The 15,536-nt window shown below is 42.2% G+C and overlaps 1 protein-coding gene and 1 long non-coding RNA gene across 5 annotated transcripts; both read left to right on the forward strand.

Moving 5' to 3' along the window:
- The first annotated feature begins 2,481 nt into the window (after window positions 1-2,481).
- Window positions 2,482-11,249, forward strand: LOC117540813. Of its 4 annotated transcripts, XR_004568218.1 has the most exons (5): window positions 2,482-3,327; window positions 5,650-5,705; window positions 6,110-6,469; window positions 8,320-8,437; window positions 10,509-11,249. XR_004568218.1 is itself a non-coding variant. In XM_034207686.1 (4 exons), the coding sequence occupies exons 2-4, from the start codon at window positions 5,657-5,659 to the stop codon at window positions 7,548-7,550; spliced, it is 651 nt and encodes a 216-aa protein (XP_034063577.1). In that variant the 5' UTR covers window positions 2,502-3,327; window positions 5,650-5,656; the 3' UTR covers window positions 7,551-7,831. The 4 variants fall into 4 exon arrangements, 3 of the variants coding, with proteins under 3 accessions (XP_034063577.1, XP_034063585.1, XP_034063570.1); XM_034207686.1 differs by lacking the exons at window positions 8,320-8,437; window positions 10,509-11,249 and adding an exon at window positions 7,297-7,831 and having other exon boundaries at window positions 2,502-3,327; window positions 6,122-6,469; XM_034207694.1 differs by lacking the exon at window positions 10,509-11,249 and having other exon boundaries at window positions 2,505-3,327; window positions 8,320-9,170.
- Window positions 11,250-13,077: 1,828 nt separating this feature from the next.
- On the forward strand, window positions 13,078-15,266 carry LOC117540899. Its single transcript, XR_004568229.1, has 2 exons — window positions 13,078-13,627; window positions 13,719-15,266. It is a non-coding gene; the product is annotated as an uncharacterized LOC117540899 (long non-coding RNA).
- Window positions 15,267-15,536: the final 270 nt, after the last annotated feature.

A 15,536-nucleotide genomic window follows, 5' to 3' on the forward strand; every position in this document is an offset into this window, starting at 1 on the left:
TACTTTTCCTCCACTACATGTATTTAATACCTTTTAGTTATTTTACAGATGTGGATGAATGCTGTGAAATCTAATCAAGTGTTAAATCAGACTTTAGTTCCACCTGGAGTAAATTCACAAGCTACCCTGCATGTATACAAAGTCATTCAGCATGCAGCCCATCAGGACAAAGCTCCGGACCTGGGGTGACAGGGCCTTCGCAGCAGCCTCCCCCCTCAGTCTGGAACTCCCTCCCCAGCCACGTCAGATCTGCCAACACTCTCACATCATTCAAACAATCCCTCAAAACTCACCTTTTCACTCTTGCCTTCAACTCCTAATCAACTAACCCCTTGCCCTTATTCCTCCTAGCTTAGCAATCATCATCAATCATTATAAAACATATATATATTATTCTGAAATGGACCAATCTAAGTGGGTGCAATACCGCGTTTCACCATAACATCCAGAGGGGTGCTGTTTCACTCGTTGTAAAATACTCAATGACAAAAGCGGAGCGATGGCAGCATCGAATAATTAAACAGGACACGGGGAGCTGGCGTCGGCCGGTACGCCGACAGGACACGGGGAGCTGGGGATTCGGCCGGAGAGCCAACAGGAGACGAGGAGCTGGAGTCGGTCGGTACGACGACAGGACACAGGGAGCTGGCGTCGGCCGGAGAGCCAGTACTGGAGCCGAAACCATGGCTGCTGGGGCCGGTTCTGGAGCCGGAACCATGGCTGTTGTGCATGGAACAGAAGCCTGGACTCTGGCTGTGTGAGCCAGGTGCTGGTGCACGGATCCATGGCTTTGTGGGCCAGAACTGAGGCTGGAACCATGGCTGCTGGGGCCAGAACTGGGGCTGGAACCATGGCTGCTGGGGCCAGAACTGGGGCTGGAACCATGACTTCTGGGGCCAGAACTGGGGCTGGAACCATGGTTGTGAGGGCCGTTTCTGAAGCCGGAACCATGGCTGTGTGGGCCGGTACTGGAGCAGGCACCATGGCTGCTGGGCATGGAACCGGAACACGGAACCATGGCTGTGTGGGATGGTACTGAAGCGCGGTACCATGGCTGTGTGGACCGGCACTGGAGCACGGAACCATGGCTGTGTGGACCGGCACTGGAGCACGGAACCATGGCTGTGTGGACCGGCACTGGAGCACGGAACCAAGGCTGCTGGGGCCTGTACTGGAGCCCAAAGCATGGCTTCTGGGGCTCGGGCTGCTAGCCTGGACCTGCGACTCCTTCGCTTAGGAGCCTTTTGGAGGCTCCGTGGACCTCCAAAAGCCAGACGAGTACCCGAGAACGGCTCCTGGACAGGAGCAGGAACTGGGGAAGAAGCAGGGGTTGGGAATTGGGAGGCAGGGGGCTAGCATGCCTGGGGCTAGCAGGCCGGGAATCACATGTCGAAAGGAAGTCCAAAATCCAGTCAGGTAAGAACTTAACTAAACATGGTTTCTCTGTTGCCAACCGGTGCACCTCTACCAGAGCGGCCCTCTTCTGCCGAACACTGGACGCTCGCTTCCACCAATCAAAGCAGCAAGCCAAAAAAAAGGTAAAATGTTGTAATTCTACCTCAAATGGATCATCTGCTGGGTCCATTTGTGGTTGGTTCATTCTGTTAGGGTGTGTGAAGCAGGCAGGATCCAAATGCAGAATAAACAGGAAAAAATACCTTTATTTCAAGGTCTTTAAGGAACAAACCTCGTGAACACATGTCAACGACAAACAATGAACCAACAATGACACACAGAAAAACCAGAACTTAAATACACACAAGACTAATCACACAAACAAGACACAGGTGAGGAGGGAGGAGAAACAGGGGGTGAAGACTTTTCAAAATCAAACATGAAACCAAAGACAGAAAAAGACAAGACACCACACAGCACAGACAGATTGTGACATACAACTTCAGATAGAAAGTAACACATAATGAAATATGACCCCCGGTTTGATGATTGATTGACAGGTCACAGAACGATGGGTGCTATCTACCCTTACCCATCATTTAAAGTAATTCACACAGACTCTCTCCTCTTTGCTCTTCTCTCTGTGTGGAGCAGCAAGTTCAGCTGTCAGAACAAAGTGTAAAACAAACAATGGCAGAAAATGTTATTAATATCTCGGGTAGTAATAGATTTATTTATTTTCTTCTCAGAGTACCAGAATGCGTAGTTTATATGTTAGTATTTCTAAAAATCTCCTGGGGAAGACTCCCCCCAGACCCCCTGCTGGGGTTGGGTTTTCAGCATGTGTGCCTTTCTATGTTTGATTCCATCATCTCATTAAACCTTTTAAAAGCATACTTTAGTTCTCTGAAGGGATATGAGGGATATATGCACTGTACTTCACTTTCATTAATATCGTATGCTGAAAAGCGTATATATTACAGCACAACTTTTTGTTGAATAGATTTGAGTGGTTCAAAATTTCGGGTTGAACTAAAAGTACTAAAGTAGAATAGACTTCACTAATAATTAGACTCTTTTTTCATAATTTAACTTTTTTCTCCAGAAATTTACTTTTTTTTCCATAATTTGAATTATTTATTGTATTTTACTTTTTTCTCAGAGTTGACTTTTTTTCGAAGCACTAAATACTAATCAACCTGAACTTGAGCAGGATCGGCCTCTTTAAAATGTTTCCTCCTTAAATACATCCCTTTAATTGATCAAATAAGATAGATAAAATATATATAAAATATAATATAGGATTAGGGAGTGATAGGAGTCAGCATGCCCCCCCGCGGCTGTGTTACCTGTGCAGGTGTGTTAGAGACATTGAACGTTTCCCATTTATCTAATGTCCGCCTCCTCGCTGTATTAATCAAAAATGTAATCAATGAACTTGTTTCCTTCTTCCATCCCTTTTTTCTGTTTAATCTAATTACTAACAACTTCTAATCATTTTACATAGTTTATGATTTATTTGGAAAATCAAGTATTTTTAAAGGTGGAAACATTAGGGGCTAAACCAGGTCCGGGAAACGCCCCTGGTAAAACCTAATGAACTGGGAAAAGTTATCGGTGCAGGAAAATATTTCCCTAACAATGTTTAACAAGGGACTCTCCTATCAAACAGACAGGTCTCACATCAACCAATGAAACTCCAGCATGCAGACCACATGCTTCACATCAGGACGTTTATTGGCTGCTGCTCAGACCACAGGAAACACATTCTGCCAATCCTGGCTGCAACAAGACAGCCTCGTTGGAAACGCCCCCTCTGTAACTTTAGTTGTGAAATACTCATTGTTGTTGTGATCAGACCTATTCACCATGATATCATCTAGAAGACAGAACTGTAAGCACTGAGGTCTCCGCAGTCTCAAAGCTTTACAGGTAAGAACACACGTTTCTACTTTATGAAGGAAATGTATCTCACTGCTGCTTTCTGTTTCTCTCCTGTTGAACCTCTTCTAGAGAACATTCACCACATTAAACCAAGATAAGAGAACGAGTTGGAAAGATATTGACTCAGAAACAATCCTTGTATCTTAGGACCATTTGTTTTTCTTCATTAAACCAGTAAACGGAAGAGTGTCTGAGAGGCTTTTTGATTTTTAACTTACTAAATAGTGAAATGGTCATTGGAGCGGGGGGGAGAAACTCACGGAAGTGATTTCAAAACAAAAGCACTCGTTTGCTTAAATACACTTGCATTGAATCACTACACAGTATCCGGTGATAATATTATAAACCAGGGGAAACAAGGAGAATTTAGCGATCACAACGAAAACGATCAAAACACACATTGAGCCAATAAAAATAATGCTATTAAGGGCATACGCGTAGCTGTGGGTGGGCCTGAGATTGCTCCATAGGATTTTGGAAAAGAGCTCGAAATAAGGTATGTGGAAAACGAACCTGCTTGATAAATGCACGTTTTGTTCAGCCGGATAATATCCACATGTCTACCCTTTATAATGTTCGAATCATAAATCTTATCGATAGATTCTCTTACTATGACCCAGACATAAAACGGCGACTGGACGACCTGCCGGGGAACGGGACATGTAGGCTACAAGCCCCGATATCCAGAATGAGATACTGCAAATTGCACTTCTTTACTCATCACAAATATATTTGTGTTTATTCTCGTCATGTTCCACAGGCTGTTTGAAATGAGCGACTACGCAACAAAAGGCCTGCAATGTTCCACTATAACCAGTCACAGATTGCATCGATCTAATCGATGGTCTTTAGGAAAACTACACCTCATTGAGGAAAACAGAAGCTGACTTCATTAAACTTGTGACACTGACAGATGATTTGATGAAAAAACACAACATCCTTAACCAGTGCCGATTCTAGTGTCTGTGGGGGCCTTAGGCAAACATTCACTGGGGGCTCCTTGAACCAGCTTTTCCTCACCACGCACAGCCGACAGCATAACCTTCCCATCCCATCACGCGTGGAGGATTTCTCGGCTATGGTAATATTTGTGTGCCTCTATCCTGAGCACGCAGTTAAACATTTTGAGCATATCAGATGTTATTGAGCGCGCAATTTAACATTGTTGAGCACAGAAAAATATATTTTGAAAGCACAATTGACTCTCAGCCTTCTCACAACAAATGTGCCACAAAACCAACCAATCGGAGAACTCAAGGAGGTCCATTCTGACTTATTTCAGTTAACATAAGTTTTAGGACATATTAAGTATGTATGGTCTTGAACGGGCTGGGCCCACCTGATTTGTTTTGGGCCCACCCACTCTTTGATATCTGCCTACGCCACTGATTAAGGGGCGGGCTGTAAACATAATAAGTCTGTCTAAAATGGACAACATTGTTAGGAGATTTAAACTATACAGCAATTCTGGACTGCGGTCAACTTCGTTTTTTCCCCCTGGTATATTTAATGAGTGATACGAATATGTGTTACTATAAGTTCTTGATAAAACTGACACTGTTGAACTCGGTACTAGTTTGACTGCTCCCAGAAATAAAATGAAGTACTCACTGTGTACTTTCTGAGTTATCCTCTGTCACAGTCCCCGTCATACATAATGCATGTTTACTGCTGTCTTTGATGAGTAAAATGAACCATTAGTTCTTAATGAAATTGATAATGCTGGACTCTGTAGTAGTACGCCTAGTACCAACAATACAATGAAGTACTTTAACTGTGTTTTTTTGTGATCCTCTGTCAATGTCCCCTCCTGATCCTATACATATATATATGTGAAGCTGTACTGCAGACTGGACTTGGTTTGCCACTTTATTTACACCAAATACAGTCAAGAGGTGGAACAGTGACAACATGGCTGTTAAACAAGAGACATAGTGTTTATATTGTAACTGGTCATGAGTTTTAACATTCACAGGCATTTTTGATACAGAAAAACATGATGATGTATGAAATGTTATCATAGTGCAGAAAGTGGAGACCGAAAGAATCTCACACACACAGCAATACTAACAACTATATTATTATACTGCTGTGCATTAATGCAAAAGCTCTGCTGTGTTCTCTGATCTCAAAGCAGAAAGTATTTCCTGGTTCAGTCCAAATTAAATATAATGTTGATATATGGCGCCACCTAGTGTCAGACATATGTTACTGTTCCTGGTGTCAAGTCCTAATAAGGCACGTGGTAAAGACAGACTGCATGTTTTATAATGTGTGACATTTGATGTGTGTGTGTGTGTCCTCTCACAGGAAGAAGATGATCTTCCTCATCCTGCAGCTCCTCTTCCTCACCGCCTGTGTCTCTGGTCAGTTTGTCTCTTTAAAGCTGTTCTCAGTAAAGCAGCACAGGAACATATCTGCAGTTTAAAGAGTCCCTCTGTGTCTCCTCCACAGGAACATAGCTGCAGTTTAAAGAGTCCCTCTGTGTCTCCTCCACAGGAACATAGCTGCAGTTTAAAGAGTCCCTCTGTGTCTCCTCCACAGGAACATAGCTGCAGTTTAAAGAGTCCCTCTGTGTCTCCTCCACAGAAACATAGCTGCAGTTTAAAGAGTCCCTCTGTGTCTCCTCCACAGGAACATAGCTGCAGTTTAAAGAGTCCCTCTGTGTCTCCTCCACAGAACATATAGCTGCAGTTTAAAGAGTCCCTCTGTGTCTCCTCCACAGGAACATATCCACAGTTTAAAGAGTCCCTCTGTGTTTCCTCCACAGGAACATTTGTAGTGAATGTGACTCAGACTTTCTATCAGGCAGAGGAGAACCAGAACATCACCCTGGAGTGGACCTTCAGCACCAGAACAGACACTAACTTCAGCTCCATTTCTACCATCTGTCACCTGTTTAATAAAAAGCTAATCTCAATACTGTTTGAACTCCATGAAGGTGTTGAAACCCGAGTGTCTCAGGATCCAGAGTTTACAGAACGACTCCAGTGGGACAAAGACGTCCTCACAGAAGGACGCCTCACATTTCATGTCTCCAGACTCAGGACCAAGGACTCTGGGTTTTATGTGTGTGACATACACACATCTGATGGGAGTAGCTCTAAGAATTGCTGGCTCAACGTCACTGGTGAGTAACCTCAGTAGAAGTCTAGAGGCTCCATAGAGCCAAATACTAATGCATCTACATCCAGTATGTTGCCGCTAATATTGGATCATATTCGCCAATAATTGAACAGTTAAAGGTGGGGTAGGTAATTTTGGAGAAACCAGCTCGAGTGCGCTAGAATTTGAAAATACACAACCGGAAAAAATCTGCCACTTCCTTACAGAGCCCCTCCTCCAACACACACGAACGCGCACATGACCAATGAGGGCACAAGATAAGTTTGTGCACAGATGGAAGGCTGACAGGCAGGTAGGCCATCCAGTTACTTTAGCCGGGCCGGCTCAGTTGATTGGTCGTGCTTTTTACAGCGCTACGGCTTCCACTGATGACATTTTGTATGGATTTTTTGTCAAAGCACTTCAGATATTCATTGCTATCTGGATGTTAAGAGCATCCCATGGAATATAACAAGTGTATCTCGAGCCGGTTTCTCAAACTTACCTACCCCACCTTTAACATATTGAAAAGGAAATGGCAGATACTCAACAAAGTGTGAATGAAAGACCAAAAGAGTCCTGCTGCTCAAATCTTAAGAACGGCTTGTTTTAATGGTTTAAAATGTTCACAACTCATTTTAAAATAAATCTCTTCTCACAAACCAACTGTGATCCAAACCAGCCCCACACAGAACTCATTTTAGTAGAAAAGGGGAGACTGAGAAGCTGGAACCACAGGATGTTTTTCAGAAGAATGAAGGTTGCAGATTGTCATGTTTTCACTCTAGATTAAACCTGTTATTTATTAACACTAAAATGGTTCCTCATGTAATTTGCTGTCCTTTTCCACAGCTGCTAAAGAGCTCGAACCTCAGAGACCAACAGAGAGTCCACAACCAGAGAGTCTGAGAGGACTCTGGCTTATCGTTGGAGTTTCAGCTCTTCTGGTTCTCTTTGTCAGCATGGCCTGCATTTTTTTAATAAGATATAAGAGAAGAACCCACAATGCAGCCATACATACGGGGAATTTATCAGAGAAACAAACCATCCGGACTTACATATCTCCGTCTGAATCTGAGCATGAAGTGAGACACTCCAACATCTGATTTAAGAGTCAGAAAAGACCTCAGTGACCTCTGTAAAGTGTATTTGTTACATTTATTTATTTCAGCCTTCAATGTGAGTTTGATCATTCAGCTGTAAGGTCATCAAACCCTGTGTTTACTGATGGATATTGTTACCATGCTGCATTTAAAGGTGGGGTAGGTAATTTTGGAGAAACCAGCTCGAGTGCGCTAGAATTTGAAAATACACAGCCGGAAGAAATCTGCCACTTCCTCACAGAGCCCCTCCTCCAACACACACTCCTCCAACACACACGAACGCGCAGATGACCAATGAGGGCACGAGATAAGTGTCTGCACCGATGGAAGGCTGACAGGCAGGTAGGCCATCCAGTTACTTTAGCCGGCTCAGATGATTGGTCGTGCTTTTTACAGTACTACGGCTTCCACTGATGACACTTTCTTATGGATTTATTGTCAAAGCACTTCAGATATTCATTGCTATCGGGATGTTAAGAGCATTCTATGGAATATAACAAGTGTATCTCGAGCCGGTTTCTCAAACTTACCTACCCCACCTTTAATGTGCTTTTATAAATGTTACACATTATAAATAAATCACTTTTTATTTACTTTTTTACTTATTCTGCACAATCTGCACTGCATGTCTTACAGGAGGAAATATTTGGAAATGTTAAATTAGATCGATTTGTAAATGTTGTAAATGTTTTATTCCTTTGTTATAATAAAAGTGTTTATTCTTTAACGCTATTGTTCATCCTCATGTCTCTCTGTTTCATGAACACTGCAGCTGCCTTGAATAGAGCGGTGCAGGGATGACGTATTTACCCGGAAGTGAGCTGCTGGTTCCCTCGACAAAAAAGCAATGGGATTTCTCCATAGGATTTTGGAAAAGAGCTCGAAATAAGGTCTGTGGAAAACAAACCTGTTTGATAAATGCTTGTTTTGTTCAGCCGGATAATCTCCACATGTCTACCCTACTTTTATCATTTTCTAATCATAAATCTAATCGCCAGAAGCAAAATGCTAACGTTCCTCTATAAAGGAACTACAGCCGAGTACAGCAGCACGACTTCAACGTCCTGCCAACTCAAGATCCGTATTCAAACACACAGATTCAAAATGATACAAGTTGAAGCGTTTGTTTTGACAGTTAGCAGGAGGCAGGTACTTGCTTTCATGCAGAACCAGGGCTCTAAATTAACTGTTTTCCTCAGTGTCCCACAACTGTCCCGAATTCTACTTTGTATTGTCCCGGATATAACCAGCAGTGTCCCAAATTTGTATCGTCGCCCCCCCAATTATGCAGAATACATATAATTTGATACTTTTTTGTCACTTAATCATCACACCATAGACTCTGGTCCATCATGTAACTTTAAAATACTTATTCTTTTAAACATATGAATATTAGTCTGATCTGTTGCCTCTCCTAGAATAGAAGGGAAGAGAGTTGTTTTAAGACATGTTTTTCTATTGTTTCTCAATATCCAGACTAATTTATCATTGTCATGTCAACATTGAAGAATTCTGATTTGTATTTTTCAATTCAATATGGTATGGCTGTATGGTCTCTGTTTTATGATCGGAACCCTCCATCTGGCAATAAAAGTGGTATGAATGATAATAAAAAAAACAGAAGTTCCATAATACAGTTTAATAAATGTATCTGTTTTTAGTTCTAATTACAAGTTATCCTCACAAGTCAGTAGTATTATAGGAATATAAATTGATCTTCTATCTTCATTCATGAATGTCAATCATCTTGCTCTCACTCATTCCCCCCCCCCCCCCCCCCCCCCCCCCTAGGCACAAAAACAACTGGAACATTACTCTCTCTTAACATGACACATTATTCTCATACCAGAGTTGATTGACAAACTAAAATTACCTTGCGACCCCCTTTCTAATCGTCACCCAATCTGACTGACGTTCTTGACCCAAAAAAACTAAAACACTAAAAAAAGATGAAAAGCTAAATGATTAGCTAAATGCCTTACGTTTTTGCAGCTAAAGATTCTAGCCTGGTCACTGGCTGGCTGACAAAGAAAATACAAAAATGATCGGCTACACCTCTTATTCTGATCAACTGTATTTCACATCATTTTCACAAACTTCAAAAGAACATGACACCGCATTTTAGGACGTTTGTATGCATTGTAAGGCACACTTCAGTTGCTAGCGTTAGTTAGCGCTAGCTAACATTGACACTTAAGACAACTAACTTACCACATTGAAGACGATGCATCATGACCAGGACTTGGGATGTTTTCGTTTCGGGAGTCGGCAGAATTGGGGCTTGCAACAGGGGGCTGTTTATTCAACCACCTCAGCATTTCTTTCTTCTTCTTTTAACTGTCGTGACCGTTGCATTGGCGCGAGTCTAGCAGCAGTCAGCATCAGAGTGGATGACGCAGAATGCATTCTATGATTTGACAGCCCAATGACTTTGCAAATAACACCCATTTTGAAGTTTTATTTTTAATTTTTTTTTCACTGTCCCGAAATAGTCCCAGACAAAATAGATTTGTGTCCAAGTAGGAATTGTTATGGACATCGGGACATCGTTAATTGCGAGCCCTGTGCAGAACACGGCAAACAAACTTAGCGGGAGTGTTTACGTGTTCAGAGTAATGACGTACAACTTCTGTAGTCCTATTTAACAAAACGACAGGTTACGTATTGCAACCCTAGTTCTATAAGCGCAGGCGGAGCCCTCTACTGGACTCTACGGGGACTACTCTTCATCAATGATACGCGAGCGTTCACACACTGAATTTGCATAATCGTAGCCGGCCAATCAGGGCGAGCCTATCTGAATGCGAGCGCAGGCCTCACAGTATATAAAGCAGCTACACCTCCTGACTGTCATCCTACACCCTCTTCAGCGAGCAGCATAGGAAAGACAGGGCCCCTAGGTAGAGGGCTCCGCCTGTGCTTATAGAACTAGGGTTACAATAAATAACCTATCTCACACAGGCTCCGCCCTCTACTGGACTCTATGGGTACAGTGGGCTGTTGCTGATCGGAGACCCAGCGGAAAATACCTCCAGTCCATCGGAAGCACCAGCATCTTCTTCGACACTATAGGGGAGGAACAGCAGAACGAAAACGACAACAACCCTTGTAAGATACTTTATAAATATGCAAACACAAACTACAAATCCAAAATTGCATATGTGTAAAAGGGGCTCAGATTTACGGATGTAAAAGATAGTCTGGGACAGGGACGTGCACAGGTACGGGCTAATGTTGCCCGGGCAACGGCCCGTTTTGCCTTTTTGGCTGACCTGCCCCTCTGGAGAGAGCGAGTTTGTTTTTCTTTTTTCTGTTGTGGCCGAATCACCATGATGAGCCCACAATCAGTATTGTAGCGTCTCGCTGCGGGAAACACACTTTGTCAGTGCTGTCATCTGCCGCTGCGTTAAGACCACCTCAGTGTCGGATTTTGGAAACTTGATTTTGAGTTCTCTCATGGCAGTTAGGGTATAAGGGACAAACCAGGGGACTTTACTTCCTCTTGATACCGTTGGTTATTTACAAAAAAACACCTAAATATAGCCTATTTGTTGTTATTGTGCTTCTGTCTTTCTGTGTCTTCTCATCTGTAAACTCGCTCAACGGGTCGCTCGCTCTCTTTTCTTGATCGCCCTCTCACGGGTGAACGGTTCACTGTTCCGCTTCATTGTAGGATTTCTGCCATGTCTCTAACACTTTAGTTTGACCATCTCTGTTATTAAGTTATGCAGTGGCGGCCGGCCTATAGGGGTGCTAGGGGCGCCGCCCCACCTCTTCCCACATACAAAAAAATATATTAAAAAAAATATAAAATTATAAAAAATATATTTTAAAAATATATTTATTTTTATTTTTAATTAACAAGGTAAATATCATACAATTGGTATCAGTAAAATGTATAATCTACAATAAAATCTCGTTTAAAATTGTGTTACGATGTCTAAAGTTACTGATAAGTCACATGTTTCCTGCCTGGCCTTGCCGGTGGCATTAGTGTATCATTACCGGGCGGAGCCCCCGAGACAAACAGCAGCAACCAGCACGTTGCAAAAAGTCTCAATAGTAAACTGTGCCGCCGAAACATAATTTCAGCCAATCAGCGCCGTCAAATATTTTGGTCACGAGGGCGCTCACGTTGGCTCCCACGTTGGCTCCCACGTTGCTTACGTTCGTTGACGTGAGTTGTTTTTTAGACTCGTGAGTGACCAAGGTGACGCAGTAATTGGATGAGAATGGCTTCGTGTGCAGGTGGAGTCGCCGGACCTCGGTCCGCACCCAATTCCGTGCAAGAGCTTCTCTCCAATCCTTTCGAAAGGAGAAGTTTGGGAGATAAACTGTTGCTTAAAGACCTTGGACCGGACCAACCCGATTTGTATATATCGCAGCAAGCTTGTGAAAAAGACAAAACGTATCAACGAGGCTTCTCACGTAGCTGGTACACCAGAAAGGCATGGCTAGCTGGATGCAAACCTGATGCAAAGAGGTAAATGCTGTCTTTTGTTTCCCATGCTTGCTCAGCAACAGCCGGGGACAGATACGATGTGCCCGTGGACTGTGACGGGGGTAAACGATATGAAGCATTTGTCCGAAAAAATTAAAGAGCACGAGTGCACAAAGTTACATATGACAAGTACCTTCAAGCTAGCCATGCTAGGCAAAGCTAACATAGCATAACAACACAGCCGTTAGCTCTTAGCACTCAGAGCTCACAGCTCTTCATATCTGTTCAGAAACTAGACAAAAGTTAAACAAGTACAAACCACAGACTGCCTGTGTCATGGAGAATACAGTCGCTGGTTTATTTATGTCTGTAGGCCGTTGTTGTGAGTGTGGACGGTCGGAGCATATATAACGTTAGCTTAGCCAAGCTCCATTTAGAAAACACGCATTTTAAAAGGGTTTTTCGCCTTCCGTCTGTCTGCAGACTTGTCAAAGCATTAATTCATGGTTTTTACTAACCGGTATGTTGTTACTTCGGCATCATTTTGAAACGTGTATTACAATTCAATCACGGTCAAATATGTTCATCTTGTTGTAGTTGTAGCCCCCTTGCCAGCGGTTCTCTCTCTAGTTTAGCATACTCAGCCCGACTCAGCCTGGTTGTTCCTGGCCCTAGAACCACGATTTTATGGGGCCAGAAAAACTGTGAATTAGGACCCGCTAGCCGGTACTAGGCCAAGTGGAAACGCAACCAAAAACGGGCCCTGCACGGCTCGGCACGCTTAAAGCGAGCTACCCGCTGCAGTGGAAACGCGCCATTACATCACCAGAAGTCCTAATTTAAGGGGTCATTTCTCCCAAAAAAAAATGTTTTACTCACTATATCAACAGCCCCACCAAAAATATTTTCCACCAGCCGCCACTGAAGTTATGGAATACTAAATAAATAAGTTATTAGATACCTTACCGTTACTGCGCTCATAAAGAATGATAAGAATAAGACTAATGCGTATTGAACTGGTTTCATTAATTAGTGAGTTTATTTAAGGTAATTAGTTAGAGGCCCTATTTTATCAGTATGGACTGCAGTTACAATGGTCAAACTACATTAAAACAGAATTGTCCCCATTTTATCTTTAATAGTTACTAACATTAGATATGTTAATGAGATATGGACCGCAAAACCAAAAATGTCCCTGCTTTTCATTTTTGAAAACAAGTCACTGAATGCAAGTAGTCGCCTTAGCTTATTTTGTTATGAGATGTGAATTACTGTTCAATCTAGTTGATGTAATAATCGTTTGGTTTATTTTACATTAAAAACAAGTTACAATTTTCAAAAGGTCTTTATCGGGGGGGAGGCCCTTTTCCCAGTTCAGAGCAATAGCCCCTCCAAATGTCTGTGCACGTCCCTGTTCACAGAGGGTGTGAGTAGGTGTTCTCCCAGTGAGACTGCATGCTTCCCATCAAGGGAGTTGTCTCCTTCCTCTGCTCCGCCCATTATGAGCCTTGTATCAGCTGCACTGTAACTCGAGCTGAATTTCATGAATAATCCTCCAGTCTTTCCCGGACTGCGCCGGACATAGTAAGACATGAAATCCAGAAGACAGCCCTCTCTCTGCAGTCTCACGTGTTAAAAGGTAAGAACACATGTTTCTACTTTATGATTGAAATGTCTCTCACTGCTGCTTTGTGTTGGTCTCCTGTTTAACAAACTCTACAAACACACAGTCCAACAGACCCTGGATATCTCTGAGTTTTCTGGCTTCACTAACAACTGGGATCTCGGTGAATCAACCGAGAGTTTCTCAGCTCGGATACAGGAAATGGGCGGGGTTAGCAACATCTAACCAATCAGAAACAGGGACGAGCTAACTGACTGCGCGTCATTCTAAATACAGAGTGTTTTCCTGTGGCCAAGATGTGGGAAGTACAATATTGAGGTATTTGTATTTTACTTGAGTATTTCCAATTATGCTACTTTGCACTTCTACTCCACTACAATTCAGAGGTAAATTGTGTACTTTTCCTCCACTACATGTATTTAATACCTTTTAGTTATTTTACAGATGTGGATGAATGCTGTGAAATCTAATCAAGTGTTAAATCAGACTTTAGTTCCACCTGGAGTAAATTCACAAGCTACCCTGCACGTATACAAAGTCATTCAGCATGCAGCCCATCAGGACAAAGCTCCGGACCTGGGGTGACAGGGCCTTCGCAGTAGCCTCCCCCTCACTCTGGAACTCCCTCCCCAGCCACGTCAGATCCGCCAACACTCTCACATCATTCAAACAATCCCTCAAAACTCACCTTTTCACTTTTGCCTTCAACTCCTAATCAACTAACCCCTTGCCCTTATTCCTCCTAGCTTAGCGCTTTGAGCACCAGGAAAAGCGCTTTATAAATGTAATGTATTATTCAAACTAGCTGCACCTTTACCAGCTTTGATAACACATCAATCATTATAAAACATATATATATATTATTCTGAAATGGACCAATATAAGTGGGTGCAATACCGCGTTTCACCATAACATCCAGAGGGGTGCTGTTTCACTCGTTGTAAAATACTCAATGAAAAAAGCGGAGCGATGGCAGCATCGAATAATTAAACATACTAAACAATGCAGATTTCTTTACTAAAATCATAACAACGGTCTGAATAAACAGAGGAGAAAACCCACTACCGATCAAAGTTGTGCAGTTACAGTAACTCATACTGTAAGCATCTCACTTCTTTATTTCCTCTTTAGTTTTGTGTATTTTATTTTATAATATCTCTTGTTCTATGACCATCAGCCCACACTGGCTCTAAAATAAACCTCCTATAAATGTGCAGGTGGCATTCATATTCATCATCAGTATGAAGTGTACCTGAATGCAGTATAATTCCCTCAAAGCATAATGTACTTAAAGTATAAAAAGTGTTCATTGTGCAGAGAAGGTCCTTTATGTGTAATGATGTGACATTTCTATCAAGAAGCATTTTACTGTTGTAGACTAAGTGCTGATTTACTTTTTGTAAAATATTTAAATCTTTGACTTTTTTCTGACTTACAGAGTTAGAGCACTAGTTTAATTTTAAGAGAAGCATTTTGTTAAAAGAATAGCTAAGGCTGTTGAATAAATGTAGAGGAAAGACATTACATTATTTCCCTTTTTTAAAAGCAGTTGAAATACTCAGGAAATGTACAAGTACCTCTACTTTATGTGGGATCATTTTTTAAATATAAAAGATCACTGATATGCAGCTGAATAAATGTTAATATCATTCAATAGGGTTCTCTTGTTTTTTTGTTTACCTCTTCTCGTGATTTGAATTCAGTTCACTCTCATTACCGTCTAACCACAAAGGAAACGAGTAGTGTAGGATACAGTCTAAGGTATCAATATAGAAAGCAATATAATAGCAGTTTTATGTTTAATATAACTTCTCAATGTTGTAATGAATTTTAGTTGTTTGTTTAGCTGTTACGACTCCCCCTGCAAACACCGTTTTTGCAGCTTATGGCTCTCCTTGTTGGCTCAAGTGCACTGCTCTCAGTG

The sequence above is a fragment of the Gymnodraco acuticeps genome, unplaced genomic scaffold (genome assembly GCF_902827175.1).
Source record: "Gymnodraco acuticeps unplaced genomic scaffold, fGymAcu1.1, whole genome shotgun sequence".
NCBI classification, from domain to species: Eukaryota; Metazoa; Chordata; class Actinopteri; order Perciformes; family Bathydraconidae; genus Gymnodraco; species Gymnodraco acuticeps.